At 37.7% G+C, this 17,292-nt stretch overlaps 1 protein-coding gene across 7 annotated transcripts in view; it reads right to left on the bottom strand.

Moving 5' to 3' along the window:
* Positions 1-14,736: 14,736 nt before the first annotated feature.
* Positions 14,737-17,292, bottom strand: part of PTPRQ (protein tyrosine phosphatase receptor type Q) — a 138,406-nt gene continuing 135,850 nt past the window's right edge. For 6 of the 7 annotated variants that reach the window (XM_083819710.1, XM_083819707.1, XM_083819711.1 and 3 more), the window contains one exon: positions 14,737-17,032. In XM_083819710.1, coding sequence (XP_083675836.1) covers positions 16,995-17,032 — 38 coding nt within the window. In that variant the 3' untranslated portion in view covers positions 14,737-16,994. The remainder of the gene's footprint in view (positions 17,033-17,292) is intronic. The other variant, XM_083819713.1, reaches the window with a different exon arrangement.

Raw genomic sequence — 17,292 nt, 5'->3', positions numbered from 1 at the left:
TTCAACAGGGAAGTTTCTTCCTAATTCCTGTAGTTACAGTGATGTACATCCTCAAACATGATAGATGGACTCTCTTGCAAACTTAAATTCTGTATAATATATCTGGGACTTGAGAAAATGTTAATGCAGAATTCCCATGTATCTTATCTACACAGGTTTTCAAAAGGAAAATTGCTGCTTCTTTTGGAAAATAGAAGCCATTAAGAGAAAGGCTTCTGAAAATAAATTTGCTCTGAATTAAATAGCAATAATGACCTTGAATCCAACATATATCATATCATGTTGTTATCAGAACCTGTTGCACAGCTGCAAAACTCTTTTAGGCTGTGAAGGTCATTATGTTATTTGACTGTGTGTCATTTAAGGTACGTGCTTTGTAAATAAGGTTACCTGTGATCTGTCAGTGTAAGAAATACAGCAGTCTATCTTGTATTCCTTCATCTGTATGTTCTATTCATTTCACATCATTTCACTTCATAACTTCTGCATCTTTATATGCAAGGTTTCACTTTCTTTAAGATTCCTTAGGCTCAGAAATGTATTCTTTGAAGTACAACAGGACGTAGGGTTTGTAACAATCTCTTGAACATGCTGTGGGTTTGTGGCACAAAGAAAATCTGCAATTTTGTTGTGCGAGATTTTTGAAATAATTAAATGTCTCTGGCCACTATTTCTGTACCATGTTAAGTCACCTCTGTGATACTCCAAAAGTACAGAGGAGTCTTATGGTCATCCTAACAGAAAACATGAAATTTCTCACAGTCAGGGAAGAACCTTGTCTTAGTTGAGATTCTTTCTTCCCCATGCTGTTCATCTCACATGTAGGAAACAATACAGGAGTGAAAAAGGAATAGTATTCAGAAGTTCTGCCTGACAAAATGAGTCTTACCCTTCTCGTTCTAGTCGGACTTTACACAATCATACTCAAAAAATATCTGTATTTCACCAGACCATGCTGGAGAACATTTCAGATAAAGTGCATAGACTAAAAGATTGCCAGAAGTGCGTTCTGCCTGAAAGAAAAAAAAAATCACCAAAATATGGCTTAAACTGAATCGACAGAAGTGTTTGGATTTTTAGAGAAATTATATTAATTATGTTTCTTAGAAAAAAAAAAAGATAATTAAACATTGAGGAAAAGCTTAGAAGAAAGAAGTATCTTAAGAATGTATTCTGATTATATAGAGAATCCCTGGAAGACGAATCCTAGATCTGCATTCTGAAATTTGTATCTAGACAACATATAGCTATGTTTAGACTTAAAGAAAATAGTGAGAAAATATTTTTCTTGTGAAGTGTGAAACAGCTGGCTTATAACAGAATCTGTTGACCTGCAGTGCCAGTATTTTTAAACAACATTTGTGCATTACAGCAGGCTAACAGAAGTGTTTGGCTGGAAGTGCTAAGCAGTGTAATTATCATTTTGTAGTATTATTGATTACTATAATAACTGAAAAATAGAACAGACAGAAGTAACTGTGCAATAATAAGCAGATGCTATGTATGCTGCAAGCTCCAAGTGACAAATAATCAATTTATTTTAGATATGTCCACACATAGTAGCCTAGTCACATTCTCTTCAGTGGGAGCTACTGAGTAGTTTGTATTTCTAAAAACCCCAGTGCTTGAATTAGATGACTAATTATATATTATAAATGCCATTTTATGAGAATACACTTTCGTGTAAAAGCTTTGTACTGGAACTACTGTCTTCAGCTTGGGACAGCAACATTGGAACAGCACTAAAAAGCAGCTAGCAATGTCTGCAGGCAGTTTCTGAAAAGGGATGGTAGTGTAAGGGACAGGTAAGTTCATAGCATGGCACTTGCCAGTTCATGTTAGAGCACCTTATCTTTCTTTTCCTTCAGAACTGTTCATTTGCAGCTATATTAATTAGCAAGTTGCAAATTCAATAGCAAGTGGAGATAATGAGAGCAGTTGTGTGTACAGCAGGAAAGCAGTCTTCAGGGTACAAGTCCAGTCACAGATTACTTTCATCTTGCACTCATATTGTTGTCATCAGTAGGCGATGTCTTGCTTTGAGGAATCAGGATCACTAGAAATAAATAATAGTTACACAGGACAGAACCTGTATTTCAGAACTGAACACCAGTCTGTAAACTGTGGTTGTGGAGGACAGCATTAACATTTTTCAAAACAAGTTAAAGATTCAGAGTAGCGTTCCAAAAAATCAGTTGAGCACACAGTATGTATGTGTATGTATATATTACTATTGTATTATACATTATAAACTAAAATAACGTAACAATATGAAAGAGAATAACCTAACAAAGATTCTCATATGTAGGCATCAAACAAGTATTTAACAACAGGGTAAAGAAAGTTAGTCATATTTAGAGGGTTCCCAGTGAAGAATATAAGGGCTCTGAAATGTTTACAAGATTGATCATTAACAGTGACATGGGTAAGACAGAAGTTGTCTGTGATATTGATTGTCCATGAACAGTCAAGATTTTCTTTTTGCATCTCTTTCAAGCTGCAAAATCCATCCTGCACAGTCCACTAACAGTCAAGGTCATTATGATAAAGAAATCGAGAGTATGAGAAACCTTACATGGACTTCTGCAGTTCTTATCAAGGAAATCACTTTTCATTATTACAAGAGAATTAGGTATCAGCATTCAAAGTATTAATGTCATTAGTGTCATTAGTGAAGAATGGCCAAGAAAGATTGCCAACTAATTTAGAACTAATTAATTGAAATTGTTTCTGGAGAAGACAGATCCCTGAAGGTTCTGGATCACCAGCGTTGCTCCATTTGGATCCAAAACTGAAGTTAATTGTAAATTGACTATGTATCTTTTGCCAACAGATGCTAAGGCTTAGTATTTTCTGGAACAGGGAATTATTAAGTGATCACATGATTGACACTCTTTACCAACTATATCATTCATTACACAAGCTGAAAAGTAACGTACGAGCAAAATCAAGCAACATCAATGACCAATGGCTTCTTATAATTAGCTGTCTCTTGGTTAGAGGATGTGTCTTTGCAGAATTTGATTTTACACAGGCAGCAGCAACAGTTTATAAACAAGAGCCTGCAGAAGCTCAGATTATCACATCTTATTGGGAGCTTTCTCAGGCAAGCATCTCAAATTTGAGGTTTCCATGGTTCCAGGAATTTTGTAACACTTTATGTAAACTATTTTCCAGAATTCTAACCATTCAATACTGGGATTATGTCCTGATGCTGGGTTAAATTAGCAGAGAACTTGCTGACAGTTTCAGGTAAGTTTTAAGCTGCTCTTAAAGTCATGTTGCTGAAGTAAGAGGAGGAAAAAACCCAACCAACCAAACCAAATGGAATAAAAGAAAACCAAACCAAACCAAAGCAAACAAACAATCAAAAACCAGAAGACAGGACTAAGGCTGCGAAAGAAAGAATGGCATAGTCATCTTAAGACAAAATCAGAACGGCAAAGGACAAATAAAAAACAACAATCAAACGACACAAAAAGTAAGAAGAAACTTTCAACAAATACTATAGTAGCAAGAAAACTAAGGGACCCTGAATAGAGAGAAAGACTTTAACTGATGAAGCTGTGCTTAATGCCTCTGTCAATTCAAATTACAACAAGAAGGTGAAGTGGGTTTAACCAGTTAACACAATTAACATTAGTGACAAAAGGATAAGGAGTCAGGACAGGAAAACCAAGAGGTAAAAGTAATTAGATTATTGTACATATTAAAACTGGTTCAGCCTCAGCATACTTAGAAAATCGACTGAACTGATCTCAGTGTCATTTCCTGATATCTTTGAGAGATCGTGGATGATGTAATTGCAGAAGATTATAGATGGGCAAATGGAATGTATATTCTTAAACAGAAGAAAAAAAAAAGGCTCTTGTAGGTGAGTAGTTCAACCTAAGTTTCTCTAAAAATGCTGAGAAAATGATAGAATATTTATATGCTTCTGGAAAAATACAAAGGAGTAAATAACGCTAACATGGAGTAGTCTTATTCTCATTACAAAATCTTCAAGAAGGAGCTGTGCCAAATCAGTTTAGTCTCCTGTAACAAGTCAACAATTCTTGTGGTTATAGGATGAGGAGAAACACTTATCTTGATTTTAATGTAGTTTTTTTTATAGCTTCACATGACATTGTCATATGAAAAACAAGAAAATGAACCCTCTATGTGTATTCAACTGTTTGGAAACTGCTCAAAGAAGAACTCTCAAATGGTTCTACTCTGGGAACTCAAGTCTTAATTAATATCTCAGATGAAGGTATAGAGAATATGTCCATCAAATTTGCAGGTATCCCAAACAGTATGAATTATGAGCTTGTTGGAGGGCATGCTTAGATTTTAAGCTGATTGTGACAAATCAGAAATATGTTCTTTAATAGATTCCATTTTGATGAGAGCAAGGACAAAACTGAGCACTTTGGAAAGCCTAATGAACTGCAGAAATATAGGCTAACTACGTAAATGCTAATTCTTCAAAAGAAGGAAGGGACTGGGACTCACAAGCAGGCAGGAGGCACATGAGGTTGTCCTTCTGTCCTGTTCTAGGCTGATAAGGCTTTAGCTGCAATCCTGTGCCCATTTTCAGGCATTGTATCTCAAAACAGATACAGCTGGTACAACTAGAAAAAATGCACAATGCTAAAAAGAACAACTGGGAGGCTTAGAAACATCAGCTGAATAAATGCTGAATCAATGTTGTATAGACTAGAGAACAGAGATGTTAATAGGAAGTACCGGCAGTGATTGAGTAAGCAGTAAACTGATGTTTGTGATTATGCGGATAGAAAATAAATTATACAGTTAGTTATAACAAGGCAGTTTTGGCTAAGTCTTCTGATGGAAGGAAAAATACTAGACTGGCTTGCCTGCAGAGCAACAGCTATATTGACCTCTGCCAGCAACGATGTAGCCTTCAAGCAGAATATGATAGAATCTGGGACTTCCTAAGATTCCTTTTTTGCCTTATTTTCCTACAATCTATGCTATCACTGTTTCCTATTAGAATGGATTCTACAATATTAACTGAGGAAAATTAAGATGGAAAAAAGGAAGGCAGTCTAGGTATCAGAACTCTTGTAGGATGGGACAAGATTCAGCCAGGCTCACGTAATTTTTTTTAATACTGTACTTGGGTGTGTGAACAGCTGCCTTCCACATTTCATGTGAGAGCCTGCCCCCCTCAGGCTACATCATTTTTTGAATGGACATTCAAATATTGTTGAAAGTTGCACTACTGGAGTATGGCAGATAGACAGTGATTCCTCAGTAGCCTTAGCCCAGGGACCAGCATATTTGATGTGATAAACGCGGATAAACAGATCCCTGTTCTGAACCAAGCAGAGGATGAAAATAAATCAGTGTCTCCTGTGTGTTATTTGAATGTTTAAAATACAAGCCTAGAGACTCAGTCCTGGATTCCTTCTAGAGGCTAAATCAAAATTAGCAATTCCCTATTATTTGACAACAATGATAATGAGATGATAACTCCCAAGCCAGCATGAGTTACAGTCAGAGCTATGTGGGCATGTGTAATTTGCCACTTTTTGTCTCCATTGTCAGTGCTTGCTGTCTCCCAGATTCCACTCATAATTTCTGAGAGCTCCTTTTTTTAGTGGCAGTTTTTCTGTATGCTTTGAGGTTGGGCACTTGTCAGCTAAGGATTCTGCTGCACAGCAGGACGTCCCAGAGTTAAGCATTGTAACGCTTAAACGTCCTTGAGATCCTTGAGCACAAGCCAACTCCTATTCAACGTCATTACTCCTTTCTCAATGCCTCTCCCTCTTTGACCTTCAGGAAAGAAGAAGAAAAAAACCACCAATAACAACAAAAAACAAACCAACAGAATTTCATACACTTCCAGCTTCATGGAACATGGGGTGGATGGTAATTGGTGTGGTCTGTTTACTGAAAACTTCATGTCCTCAAAAGTCACAAATGCATCGAATATGCAGACAAGCCAGAGAGAAGCTTACATTTAGAAAGGCTCGCCTGCAGGAGATGGCAATGGTTGCCCTGCGATCTCACTGCTCCTTTGTGAAGCAGGACTGGGCTGAGTGTCCGGGCTATTTTGAAGGTGTTGGCTTCAACAACTTCCACTGGCTCACTTCCTCCCAAAGTCAGGGGTTTGGATTACGCAGCCATGCCAGCAGACCAGCCATGTGATACATCTTTGGCAAGGAAACTTTATTTGAATTGTGTGCAAGCCATGTGCAACGCAAGGTTAGCCTCTGCTGAAATATAAAGCCTAAAATTATTTTTGCAGTCCTCTGAGATGAACTATAAATAGTTCTACAGTATATACAATTGATTTCCTAAATGTGATTGAGACTATTCTATATAGATCATAAAGAACTGTTTTAAAATGGTAACAGAAAATCTTGTTTCATTTGATATGTAATCTCAGTTTCATTATAAATGAAATATTAAGGACTTTCTCATAGATTTGCCTTTTTGGAAACATGAACTTTTTACCAAAATTTATCAATATACCAAGCTCTCACTTATGTTTGGAATTTCTTTTTCAGGAAAAATGAAAACGTTGTATAATGTTGAATATCAGTGGAATATAGTACTTAAGTATTTCATTAATGAACCATTCTTTTCTCCTAAGCACTTTAATAAAGGCTGTGTCAAATATGTTGTTTACAATGGATTTTTGTTAAGTACAAAGTTCTTTTCATACAGACATTGGCTCTGTTAACATGGTTTCTTCAAGCTTATGTCTAAGTTTTAAATCCTTCTGGAGCTGACACCAACTGTCCATTTTGACACTTGCGCATTAGTTTTCTCTCAATGGAACCATTCTCTGTCTTTCAGCTGTTGTAGCAATTTTATATTTTACAATGTCTCCTTACAAGACCCCACTGAACATTTTCCTGGTTTTGGAGAACCATATAATATGATGGCACAAAGTATTTCACAGCTCTATCAGAATAATTTTCCACTTGTTCCAGTGGCCATTCAAGAAAATGAAGCCTCAGTCTAACCCCTTGCAATCTGTTAAAAATCAAAATCGATTATTTCTGTAGAGAAGACTTAATGGTCATGACAACTATTAATCCAAGTCATACTTCCCTCTGTTAGCCTGAAGGAAGATAGTTATACTTGACAAAGTTAGATGTCCCTTTAAGAGCTTGAGTACGTGTTTGTGTGTGTGCGTGGTATAAACTACATGTGGATGTAGTATATCATAATAGTGACCACAAGTTAGAAAAAATGTTGGCATCTCAAATAAGTTAATTCTTGTCATTTTGCTATTATTCTAAACACAGGGACAAGAGATTTATGTCCAGAGACTGAATAAGAAGCAAGGTGCCTTTTGTCGCAAGTAGCCTGCTGTGCTCCAGGGGTACTCATTTGAACCTTTCCAGAAATGAAGCTCTCTGCAAATACTGTTTTAGCTAATGTCCACTTTCCACACCAAGAGCTGCTGCTTACCACAAGTTCTGTACTATCAAGATGCAAGAACTGACAGGATGATGAACACAAAGCAAAGCATGAGCACTTCGTGGCAGTGATACTGTCTACGGTATCTCTTGCCAATATCCGTACCTTTTGTTTGTACTGGGATAATGCTGATAGGAGAAAGAATTTATTCCTTGGACAACATCTTAGTTGTGATAGCAAGAGTACAAAGACATTTTGGGAGAAATTACTGTCCCCATAGAGATTCCAAATATGAACAGATAGGATGGATAAAAGTTAGGAAAACTGGTTTAATATTTCCCTCCCCACCCCAAGGAGCTGAGAAACACAGAAATTAAATGATTTGTTTCAGATGTGCAAAGTCTCTGAAAACAGATTTTATCCCATGCTAGCACATGACCATCTTGCTAGACCACCTTTCTCTGACTGACATTCAGCACTAGTAGTGAAGTCAGGGATTCCTTCTTGTTTCAGAGAGCACGTCAATATACAGGAGAGGAATGTTTGTCTCATTAACTTTAGTACATAGTTAGTATAGCTCACACAATTGATCTCCATTAACCAGCAACCTGATATGTCCCCTAATCTGCTTAGGAGTGCCAAAAAGGAAAAGGAAAAATGGGAAGGGCTAAAGAAGGGAAAATCAAGAAGTGATAAATGTATCCACCACCTTGACCACGCAGTCATGGTCTTTGTGTACTGTATTTAGTAATGTTCCTACAACAACAGCCACCTCACAGGAGTAGACATATTTTTGAGGAATTACAATAATATGGAATTCTAGAACATTTTTTATGAAAGCATCTTCCTTATAGTTGTTTTATCAGGACAGCACAGTATTTTCCTAAGATAACCTGTAACTATTCCAAGGTCAGTATTTCCAAATTTCTATTCTGAATGAGGAAAAAGATATATGAGTGTGAACCACAAGGAAGACAGTATGTCTTTACAAGTCTAAAATGAGAGGAAATGAGAGGTTTTGCTGTTCAGTGTCATGAAGATGAGTTCCTGTGACTTAATCTTCTCTGCATTGGGCTTTGGATATGGAGTTATGTGGTATATTTGCACAGATGCTCCATTTCCTACTTAAGACCTTCCTAAAGCTAAACAAAACTGTACAGTTGGTATAATGGGTACATTTTGTTTAGAAGTGCTCCTTTGATGAAATTTACTGAATATAGTATTTGGCAGATAGCCAAGTTGGCTAAGCTCCTATAGCCAAAGGTGAGAGAAACAAAGTAAATTCACTTCCGTCTAGGTGTACCAGATCTGTTCTAGACCTGGCATGAACTGCCTTCTATGCATGCCCATGTCTCTCCACTGACAATAGGAGAGGGTTAGCTTAAATTGTAACTACTATATGGCTGAAACTAGGCAAGATTAATTCAACTCTAACACAGAGGAAGATTAAAGTTCTGGCCTAGGCTTACCAAGGTATTACACCAAAGCAGAACATAAGACTAATCACAGGTAGTCAGTGGTCCTTAGAGTTCAAGGTATAATGTCCAGGTTGGAAATGTCCAGTGCATCTGTTTGTCTTATTGCACTGTTGTATAGGACTTTAGCTAGTTGCAGAATGGTATGTGTCAGTGATAACGCTAATTCTGAATTTTCTTGTTTAGCAGAGAGAGATTCGGACTAAATTCCACACATCCCAAAGTCAGTCAGCTTTGGGAATGTTTTCTGGATACCCCAGCTTGGACAGTACTGCACTGTCACATAACTGTCTTGTTCTCAAAAGAGAGTAAGATTACATGCTTGGGAGCCAGTCTCCTCAGGTTGATCCTTGCCCATGCCTAGTGAGTAGTGCTGTGTTGTTGCAGCTCACTTAAGAATTTTCTGCCCAATACGCAAGGCCAGATCCACACTATGTGCATTGTCTTTGCAATACTTACAGACAAGTAGTAGAATTCTGTAAGAAAAATAGTTAAGAGGAACTATTGTGAATGCCAACAGAAAAGTGATAAACAAAAAAGCACTTAACTGTTTTATAGTGGATTCCGAGAATGGGATTATTGATATATGGTTTGCATTAGAAGTGGATAAATTTAATCTATCTGCAGTTATTCCCAACTGGAGAGCATATGCAGACATCAGACTGAGGGAGAGAGATACACATACAGGCTTACTTTTCTGCTTATGCCTTCATTAGAGGAATAAAACCCTCTCCTCTGCCTACATTCTGTCAGTCCAGGTTCTGCACTTGTGGAGAAAAAATATTTGTTTTTATATTTAAATTAGTGAAAGCATTGACTGAATAGAGTCCCTTGGTTCCCAGTACTAACTCGAATCACAAAGGTTGTTATCAGCTGTCATAATATGTGTTTCCTGTATTTGTGTTTTTCAAATGAGCTGGGGACATTTACAGTAAAGCTTATTTAAGTGCATTCCTGCATGACTGACAAGAGTGTTCGGTATGTTGAAGTACTCAGCTCAAAGGTTGTATTATGTTGTCTCAAATACGCTCTGTGTGTTCCAGGGCACTTCCTGCTCAGCAGGCTTCGGGGAACATAACAGTAAACAGTAAAGCTTTAGTTGTGTATTAGATTTCCACTATCCAAGTATTCTTCTCCTATCTTCCACAACTCCATCTCCTGCAAAATATTTTAGGAATATCCTTGTAAAACTTCCTTCAGGTTATTATTGACTGTGAAGAGTACCGGGATGGTTTATTCATGATTACAGTGGGTAGCTGTGTGCAGCTGTCATCCTACAAAAAGATCACCCTGGTAACACCAATCAACAAGCAGAGTAAGATGATCCAAATATAACTGAAACCTTCTAAATGTTGTCTTTCAACTCAAATATAGAGGCACAACTTCGTCCCAGACTTTCCCTGGTGAAGTGAGATGTGCCATAGACATTGTTATTCACTGCTAAAAGGCCATTGATTTGCAGTTCTCTTTACACAGTTGAATATGAGAAAGAATATGAGAAAGGGACTACAGGATAAGGGAGCTGGATAAGGGAGCTGGGAGAAAAAGGCATTAAAATCAGTAATCTGTTCGGCATTGTTTGGGAAAAGAGAATCACCATGCAAAATATCAAACATTAGATCCATCTTGCTGTTTTCAACTGACACTAATCAGTGACCAGTGCTAAAATTTATACCAGAATTTGTGATAGCAGTAGAGGGAACTTGGGGGTAGGAAACCAGTAATTTAGTTTATCCTTACAACTGTATGAAGTGCTTACGCTGCAAAGACATGCAAGTGATACCACTGTTCAGGTCTGAGGTCTGCACTATAGTAGATTTGCACTTGTCTTACAGTTCGTAACTGTAGCCACACAGAGGACAGGAAAGAAAATGCATTCTGGCAAAGGGCCAGTGCAGAAATGCAGCTGATATTCCGTGATGTCATCTGCAAATCAACTTAGAGGGAAGGGAATAGAGAGCAAGTTTGAAGACCAGTACACCCCTTACCTGAGAATGACATATGATTGAGCCTGTAGTATCTGACTTAGATGACCCGTATTTGTTTACAGTACCTTCTGATACGTCACATATAGACAAACAACACAAAACAAAAACAAATACAGAAGCAATGCAAAATAGAAAACAGAACACAACATGAAGAACAATGTCGGGAGGAATTGTCTTTTCAGCATCATGCATAGTGGTGACACAGCAGTTGTGGAAAAGCGTGGAAACAGTGGACCAGTTTCAGTATATTTTCTTTGACTTAGTTCCTTAAAATCAAAAATTGACAAAGATATGCCCAAAACTATGTGTCAATGGTTTCCAGCTGCAGGCTACTGCATTCAATGCATTGCAGTCTTTGCAGCAGTGAATGAACATGCAGCTTAATTATATACATACACTGAATTCATTATTACCCTATGTGTATCTCCTAAAACTGACAGCTAATTGGATACTTTTCACAGATCTTAAAACAAAACAAAACAAAAATCAATTTGGATCTGGCTTATTTATCATTTATTTATTTCCATGGCTACATGATGATCTGTATAATTCTTACTACACACCTAATACATATTCTGAAGCGTATTTTTCAAATTTTATTTTAGCTTGCTGTCAAAATGTTTTCAGAAAAACTCTATTGTGCCCACAGACCTCACAGGACATTGTCTTGAACCTCTGCATTTGCAGGCTTTGTCCCAGTTGAGTAAGAACTGTACATAAAAAACAGAGCTTGGAGCCTGTACCAGACACTAGCAAGCTTCAGCCTTAATATTTTTAAACATTGCGCAATTGTGAAGTCCACACGATCACCGGTGCCTTGGCAAGATAAAAGTTTTAGAAATGCCACATGACAGCAAAAGCTTCTATATGTAGTGAGTCTATCTATGTAAGTAGCACAACAACTCTGTTGCTAAATCATCTTCCAATTAAACACACTTTCATATCTAAATTAGAGGAGTAGTCAATAGTCAATCTATTTATGAAGGAAAAGTATTAGTATTGAAAACGTTCTTGATTTGTAGGAGGCAACAGGACACAAATTTCCCCCTATTATACTATGAATTTAAGATTTTGAAATAGGTCAAGTAGCACAAAACAGTGCATTAATGATGTATGCTCTGTTTCTTGGATAACATGTAAACGTTCTTGGATACAACCGTGAAGAGACCCTTTTGTGCTGGGACTCTGCAATCAGTAGAATTGTGACTCCATGTAAATGGATAGGAATTTTGTCCTTGATTTACATGTGTGCAGGTTTTAATTCAACTTGCTACTGGTCATAAAATCAGATACATAGATCATCGACTTTTTATTTTTATTTATTTATTTAAGGTAACTGAAGGAATATTTGTTTCACTTCATTTCGGCACCTCTTTTGTTGCACCTGTTTTGTTTAAGATTCTGTTAAAAAAGTCATGACTACCAGGTATGCTTACATATTGATCAGCACTTTTCTGTCAGTTCCTATCTTCAATTCCATCACTGTTTTTCCAGGTTTTGTTCTGAATGCGCTTTGCAAATATCAAATAATTTACATTAAGGCACTTCTAAGGTTCATCTTGGTAAAGAAGACACTAACTGTGCAGTGTGATTTTGGTGTGGAAAAAGCAAGTACACACGTATCCTATATATCATGTTTACAAAGGTTTAATGTTCACTTCTCTGTCAAATTGAAATCTTGGGGATTTTTGTTTTGTTTCCAAATCTAGGAGGCTTTGTACATTTCTGTAAGTAAACAGGAAAGCTCACTGTCACATGTCACTTTAATATGAAATACAATTAATTCATTGTTCTTTGCTGCTTTTTCTTAATAACTGCATATGAGCATTTTGTATTGTAGCAATACACGGATGGCACACACTATTGATCTTTCACATAATGTTGTGAAATTAAAGTGCTGAATAGCTCCCACTATGCAGTAAAAGGACAAATTTGAATGTGCAATTACTATATCTGCTCTTATAAAAGTTCTAAAACATGCTTTAAATTCAATATGAGTGTAACGTGCTGCTGTTCTCTCTTACTTTTGTAAGCAGAACAGGTCAGTTGTTGAGGGCAATGACAGTAGCCTCTTCTACAGATATCCAACAGAGTTGGCTATAAATACATATGGAGAGACTTCTATGTATATAGATGTCAGTTTTTATAGAATTGTACTGAACAACATAATATAGTAAGGTAGGGTGGATTGAGAATTGGCTGGACAGCAGAGCTCAGAGGGCTATGCTCAGTGGTGCACAGTCTGGTCGGAGGCCTGCAGCTACCGGTGTCCCCCAGGGGTCAGTACTGGGTCTGGTCCTGTTCAACTTCATCAGTGATCAGGACAATGGCACAGAGTGCACCCTCGGCAAGTTTGCTGATGACCCAAAGCTGTGAGGAGTGGCTGATACCCCAGAGGGCTGTGCTGCCATTCAGAAGGATCTCCACAGGCTGGAGAGCTGGGAGGTGAGGAACTTCATGAAGTTCAACAAGGGCATGTGCAGGGCCCTGCACCTAGGGAGGAATAACCGCAAGCACCGGTACAGGCTGGGGGCTGAGCAGCTCTGTGGAGAGGGACCTGGGAGTCCTGGTGGACAGCAGTAACCATAAGCCAGCAATGTGCCCTTGTGGCCAAGAAGGCCAATGGTATCCTGGGCTGCACTCCGAAGAGCGTTGCCAGTGGGTCAAGGGAGGTGATCCTGCCCCTCTGCTCAGCCCTGGTGAGGCCACACCTGGAGTGTTGTGTCCATTTCTGGGCTCCCCAGTAGCAGAGGGACAGAGAACTACTGGAGTGAGTCCAGGGGAGGGCTACGAAGATGATTAGAGGATAGGAGCACCTGTCACATAAGGAGAAGCTGAGAGAGCTGGGCCTGTTTTGCTTGGAGAAGAGAAGGTTGAGAGGGAATCTTATCAATGTATATAAATATCTGAGGGGAGGGTGTCAAGAGGATGGGGCTGGACTGTTTTTGGTGGTGCCCAGTGATACGATGAGAAGCAACAGACACAAACTGAAACACAGGAAGGTACATCTAATTATGAAGAAAAACTTCTTTACTGTGAGGGTGACAGAGCTCTGGCACAAGTTGCCCAGAGAGCTTGCAAATTCTCCTTCTTTGGAGATATTTAAAATCTGGCTGGATGCCATCCTGTGCAACGTGCTCTAGGGGACCCCACTTGAGCTGGGGACTTGACCAGATGATCTCCAGAGGGCCCTTCCAGCCTCAGCCATTCTGTGATTCTGTGTGACCCAATTTCAAAGTAATTGTAATCAGGTGAAAAAATTCTGGTATCTGTCTCTGGTTCTTACTCATCCAGTTTCTGCTTTGGATAGACTCTTGATACATTAGTAGCTCCTAAAATCTGTATAAAATTGAGTGGCAAAGTTAAGAATGAAAGTGGTGTGCTGGTTTATGTATATATATTCTTAAAATAGCAATGGGATAAATCCTGCCCACCTCCACATCTCTGGTTTTGTCAGCAGAACAAGCACAGGAGCTATTGCAAATGGGAAGAAGGGCTGGAAAACAAGAGACCATGTGGAAATTTTTTCTTCATGGCTGGACAGAGGTCTGGGGCATCTCATGATATATAGATGCTCTCCTCTCCCTGTAAATCACTGGTGGACACATGAAAAGGTCAGTGAACTACTGCTCCACTTATACTGAAAAATAGTTATTGCAGAGAATCGCTTGTAGATTTTTCTCCCCCTTAGTATATGTTCTATGAGTTGTGGCCAGTTTATGCTGAATATTGGCTTTTTATCCTAAATACAATGCAAAATGTGTCAAAGTAGCATATATCAGATTGCTTACATCAAATTTAAGAATAATATATTTGAATTACTATTCAGTTTTTCACTTTGACCCACAGAAAAGACAGACAATGATTCTAATGTCTTACTGAGATGTCAGGCAAGTATGCTACTGAATGTAGTTTGACTACCGACAGGTCCCCTACAAGGAGATGTAGGAATCTTCATGATAAATATTCTATAAACCAGAAAACATTTAAGCACATTTGGAACTTCTGGAGTTCATCTATAAGTTGCCTAAGGGTTCTTAGTTTTTTCCTACAAAGAAACGAGTAATGACACACACACATATATTCCACCATCGTGGATGCAAGATTATAAAAGATTATGACTTTATAATGTCAATTTATCACAGTGCTGCATGTACTGCTACCAAGTACAAATACAAATCATGAAAAACATCTGTAAGCCCCTATAAGTAATTTGTCAGAATACTTTAAAGTACATGTATAATAAATGAAGAACACATGTTTCATATGAACCAAATGAAACTAGAGCTGTACCGAATGCTTTGCCAGAGACTTGAACAGCTGTGGACATCACCTCTCTCTCCCTCTATCCAGCTTTAAAAGGCATTGTTTTCCTTTTAGCTTGACAGGTGATGTTTACAATACCGCCAGTCTTCATGAAAGACAGATTGCCCAAAATATGTCTGCAGACCATTTCCATCTCCTTAAATGATGCCCTTTAATTTTCATTTAGATATTTGGCACTTTCTGCTAATTTACAAAGGGCCCTCACTGATTTGTAATCTGCACCACCCTTGCCAGATTCTAAGAAGACATCAAACACCTACTGCCATTTACATATGAACAAATATCAGCTTACATACTGTACAGTATTTTCTGTCTGGTAGCTACAGTTAAGAGATGGAAAGTTTTTTTCATGTACTGTTCTGTTCAGAGTGCATGAACATAAACACACCACCCACACTTGTACCTTTCTAGGTTCTAAAGAGGCTCGTCTGACTTTCCCGAGCTTGATGCCTCCAGAAGGCTATGGATTTCTTCTGTCGGAACAGAGTACAAGATGGCAACTCCAAAGTCTCTTTGCTATTACGTTCTTCATTTTAGATTAAGGTCACAGCTTTAGTATTATTTAGAATTATACATTTCTTTACACAGAGTAAAACTGAGCAATCAGTCCCCCACCCAATAATATCAATTGAATACTTCCATGTAAAAACAGGGTACACAGTTTAATACTCTCTCTGCAGTCTTCCTACTCTTCCAGTTTTTTTTTTTTTGCTTCTCAGATAAGAGCTTCCTGCTTCTCTCATTCCTGTTTCAGATCTAGCTCTGATAAAGATAACCAGTGGGAGATGTTTCCTTTCATTAAATCCCCCAATATTACTTCCTGTACTTTTCAATGTCTACAGTGATTCAACAAACCAGAGAAAGGAGCAACATTTTTCTTACTTGACAACACTGCATTATAAAAAATACTGTTATTAAATTTTGAGTATCCTTTTAAAATACTGAACAGTGCCATATACAAGAAACGTGAATGGATTATAAACATCCTATTACTGAAGTCAACCTAATATGCATCATAATAGGTAATAAATTTATAGATTTATTGTTATTATTATTTTTTATATGTTTTAAAAAGTAGCAGGAACATAAAATACTTTCTTCAGCACTGAACATATGCAATCACCATTGCATATTTTAAAAAAACAACCCTCTCATTATAGGATAGCTTAAATAGCCCCAAGTGTCCCTGAAGAGCTACTGTGTGCTGTGTAAAAGCTGAATAATCCTCCCCATGTCAGAAGGTGACTCTTCAGCTGTTCAGGATCACGAGCTGATATGCTACCACTCATAAAAAAAGATTCAAAACACAAGAACATACATTTAGGTAAAGATCACTGTGATGGTAATGGAATTAATCTGCAAGAACTAACAGCAACATTAAAACCAATCTAGCAAGAATGGTTCGAGGAATTGTAGCTTTTACTTAAAACCAAACCACACTGAATACAGCAAATTCACACAAAAATAACTTCACTGGGAATATGAACTTTTTACATCTTATTTGGCTCATTGTTCCTCTTTACAAAGGTAAATGGAAAAAAGGAGTATGTTCAAACACACTTTCTATTTAAATACATACTGAATGCAGTGTTCATATAACAGCAGAAGTGCAGTCTGTGCAAAAGTACTTCATATCATTATTGCTCTGTGATCTGAATAAAATACTTTAACATATTTATGAAGGCACATTGATAGAAGAAAAGCTGTTTCAATCATCAGTGTATGTTTTAATCATCAAAATAGGGGAGTTCACTTTGGCCCTTTTGCTTAGAAAAATATGACTCATTTTCAAAACCTGATTATTTTTAATATCTAGTCTTAGTATTTACATGGTAGTTTCTTCCCATTCAAGCTCCACATCACCTACAAAAGGAAAACAGATATATTACATTAACCTCCTTTGCTATCAAATAGTAACTAATGGCAGATAACTGTTTAGGCTGAAGTTAAAAGATCTCACAGGGAAAAAAGTGGAAAGCTTGAGCAATGACTGTTACCATGAGGGAGACTAAAGGGGAGAAAAATGCTAAAACTTTACACTTCTGGAGCCAAAAAAAATGCTTGTCAAAGTATTTATTTATGTTTCTTAAATTGGGAAAGTCGATGCACCTGCTATGAAAAAA

The sequence above is a fragment of the Anser anser genome (assembly GCF_964211835.1).
Source record: "Anser anser genome assembly, chromosome: 1".
NCBI lineage: Eukaryota > Metazoa > Chordata > Aves > Anseriformes > Anatidae > Anser > Anser anser.
Note: the sequence above shows the minus strand (reverse complement) of the source record. Positions and strands in the feature narration are given on the sequence as shown.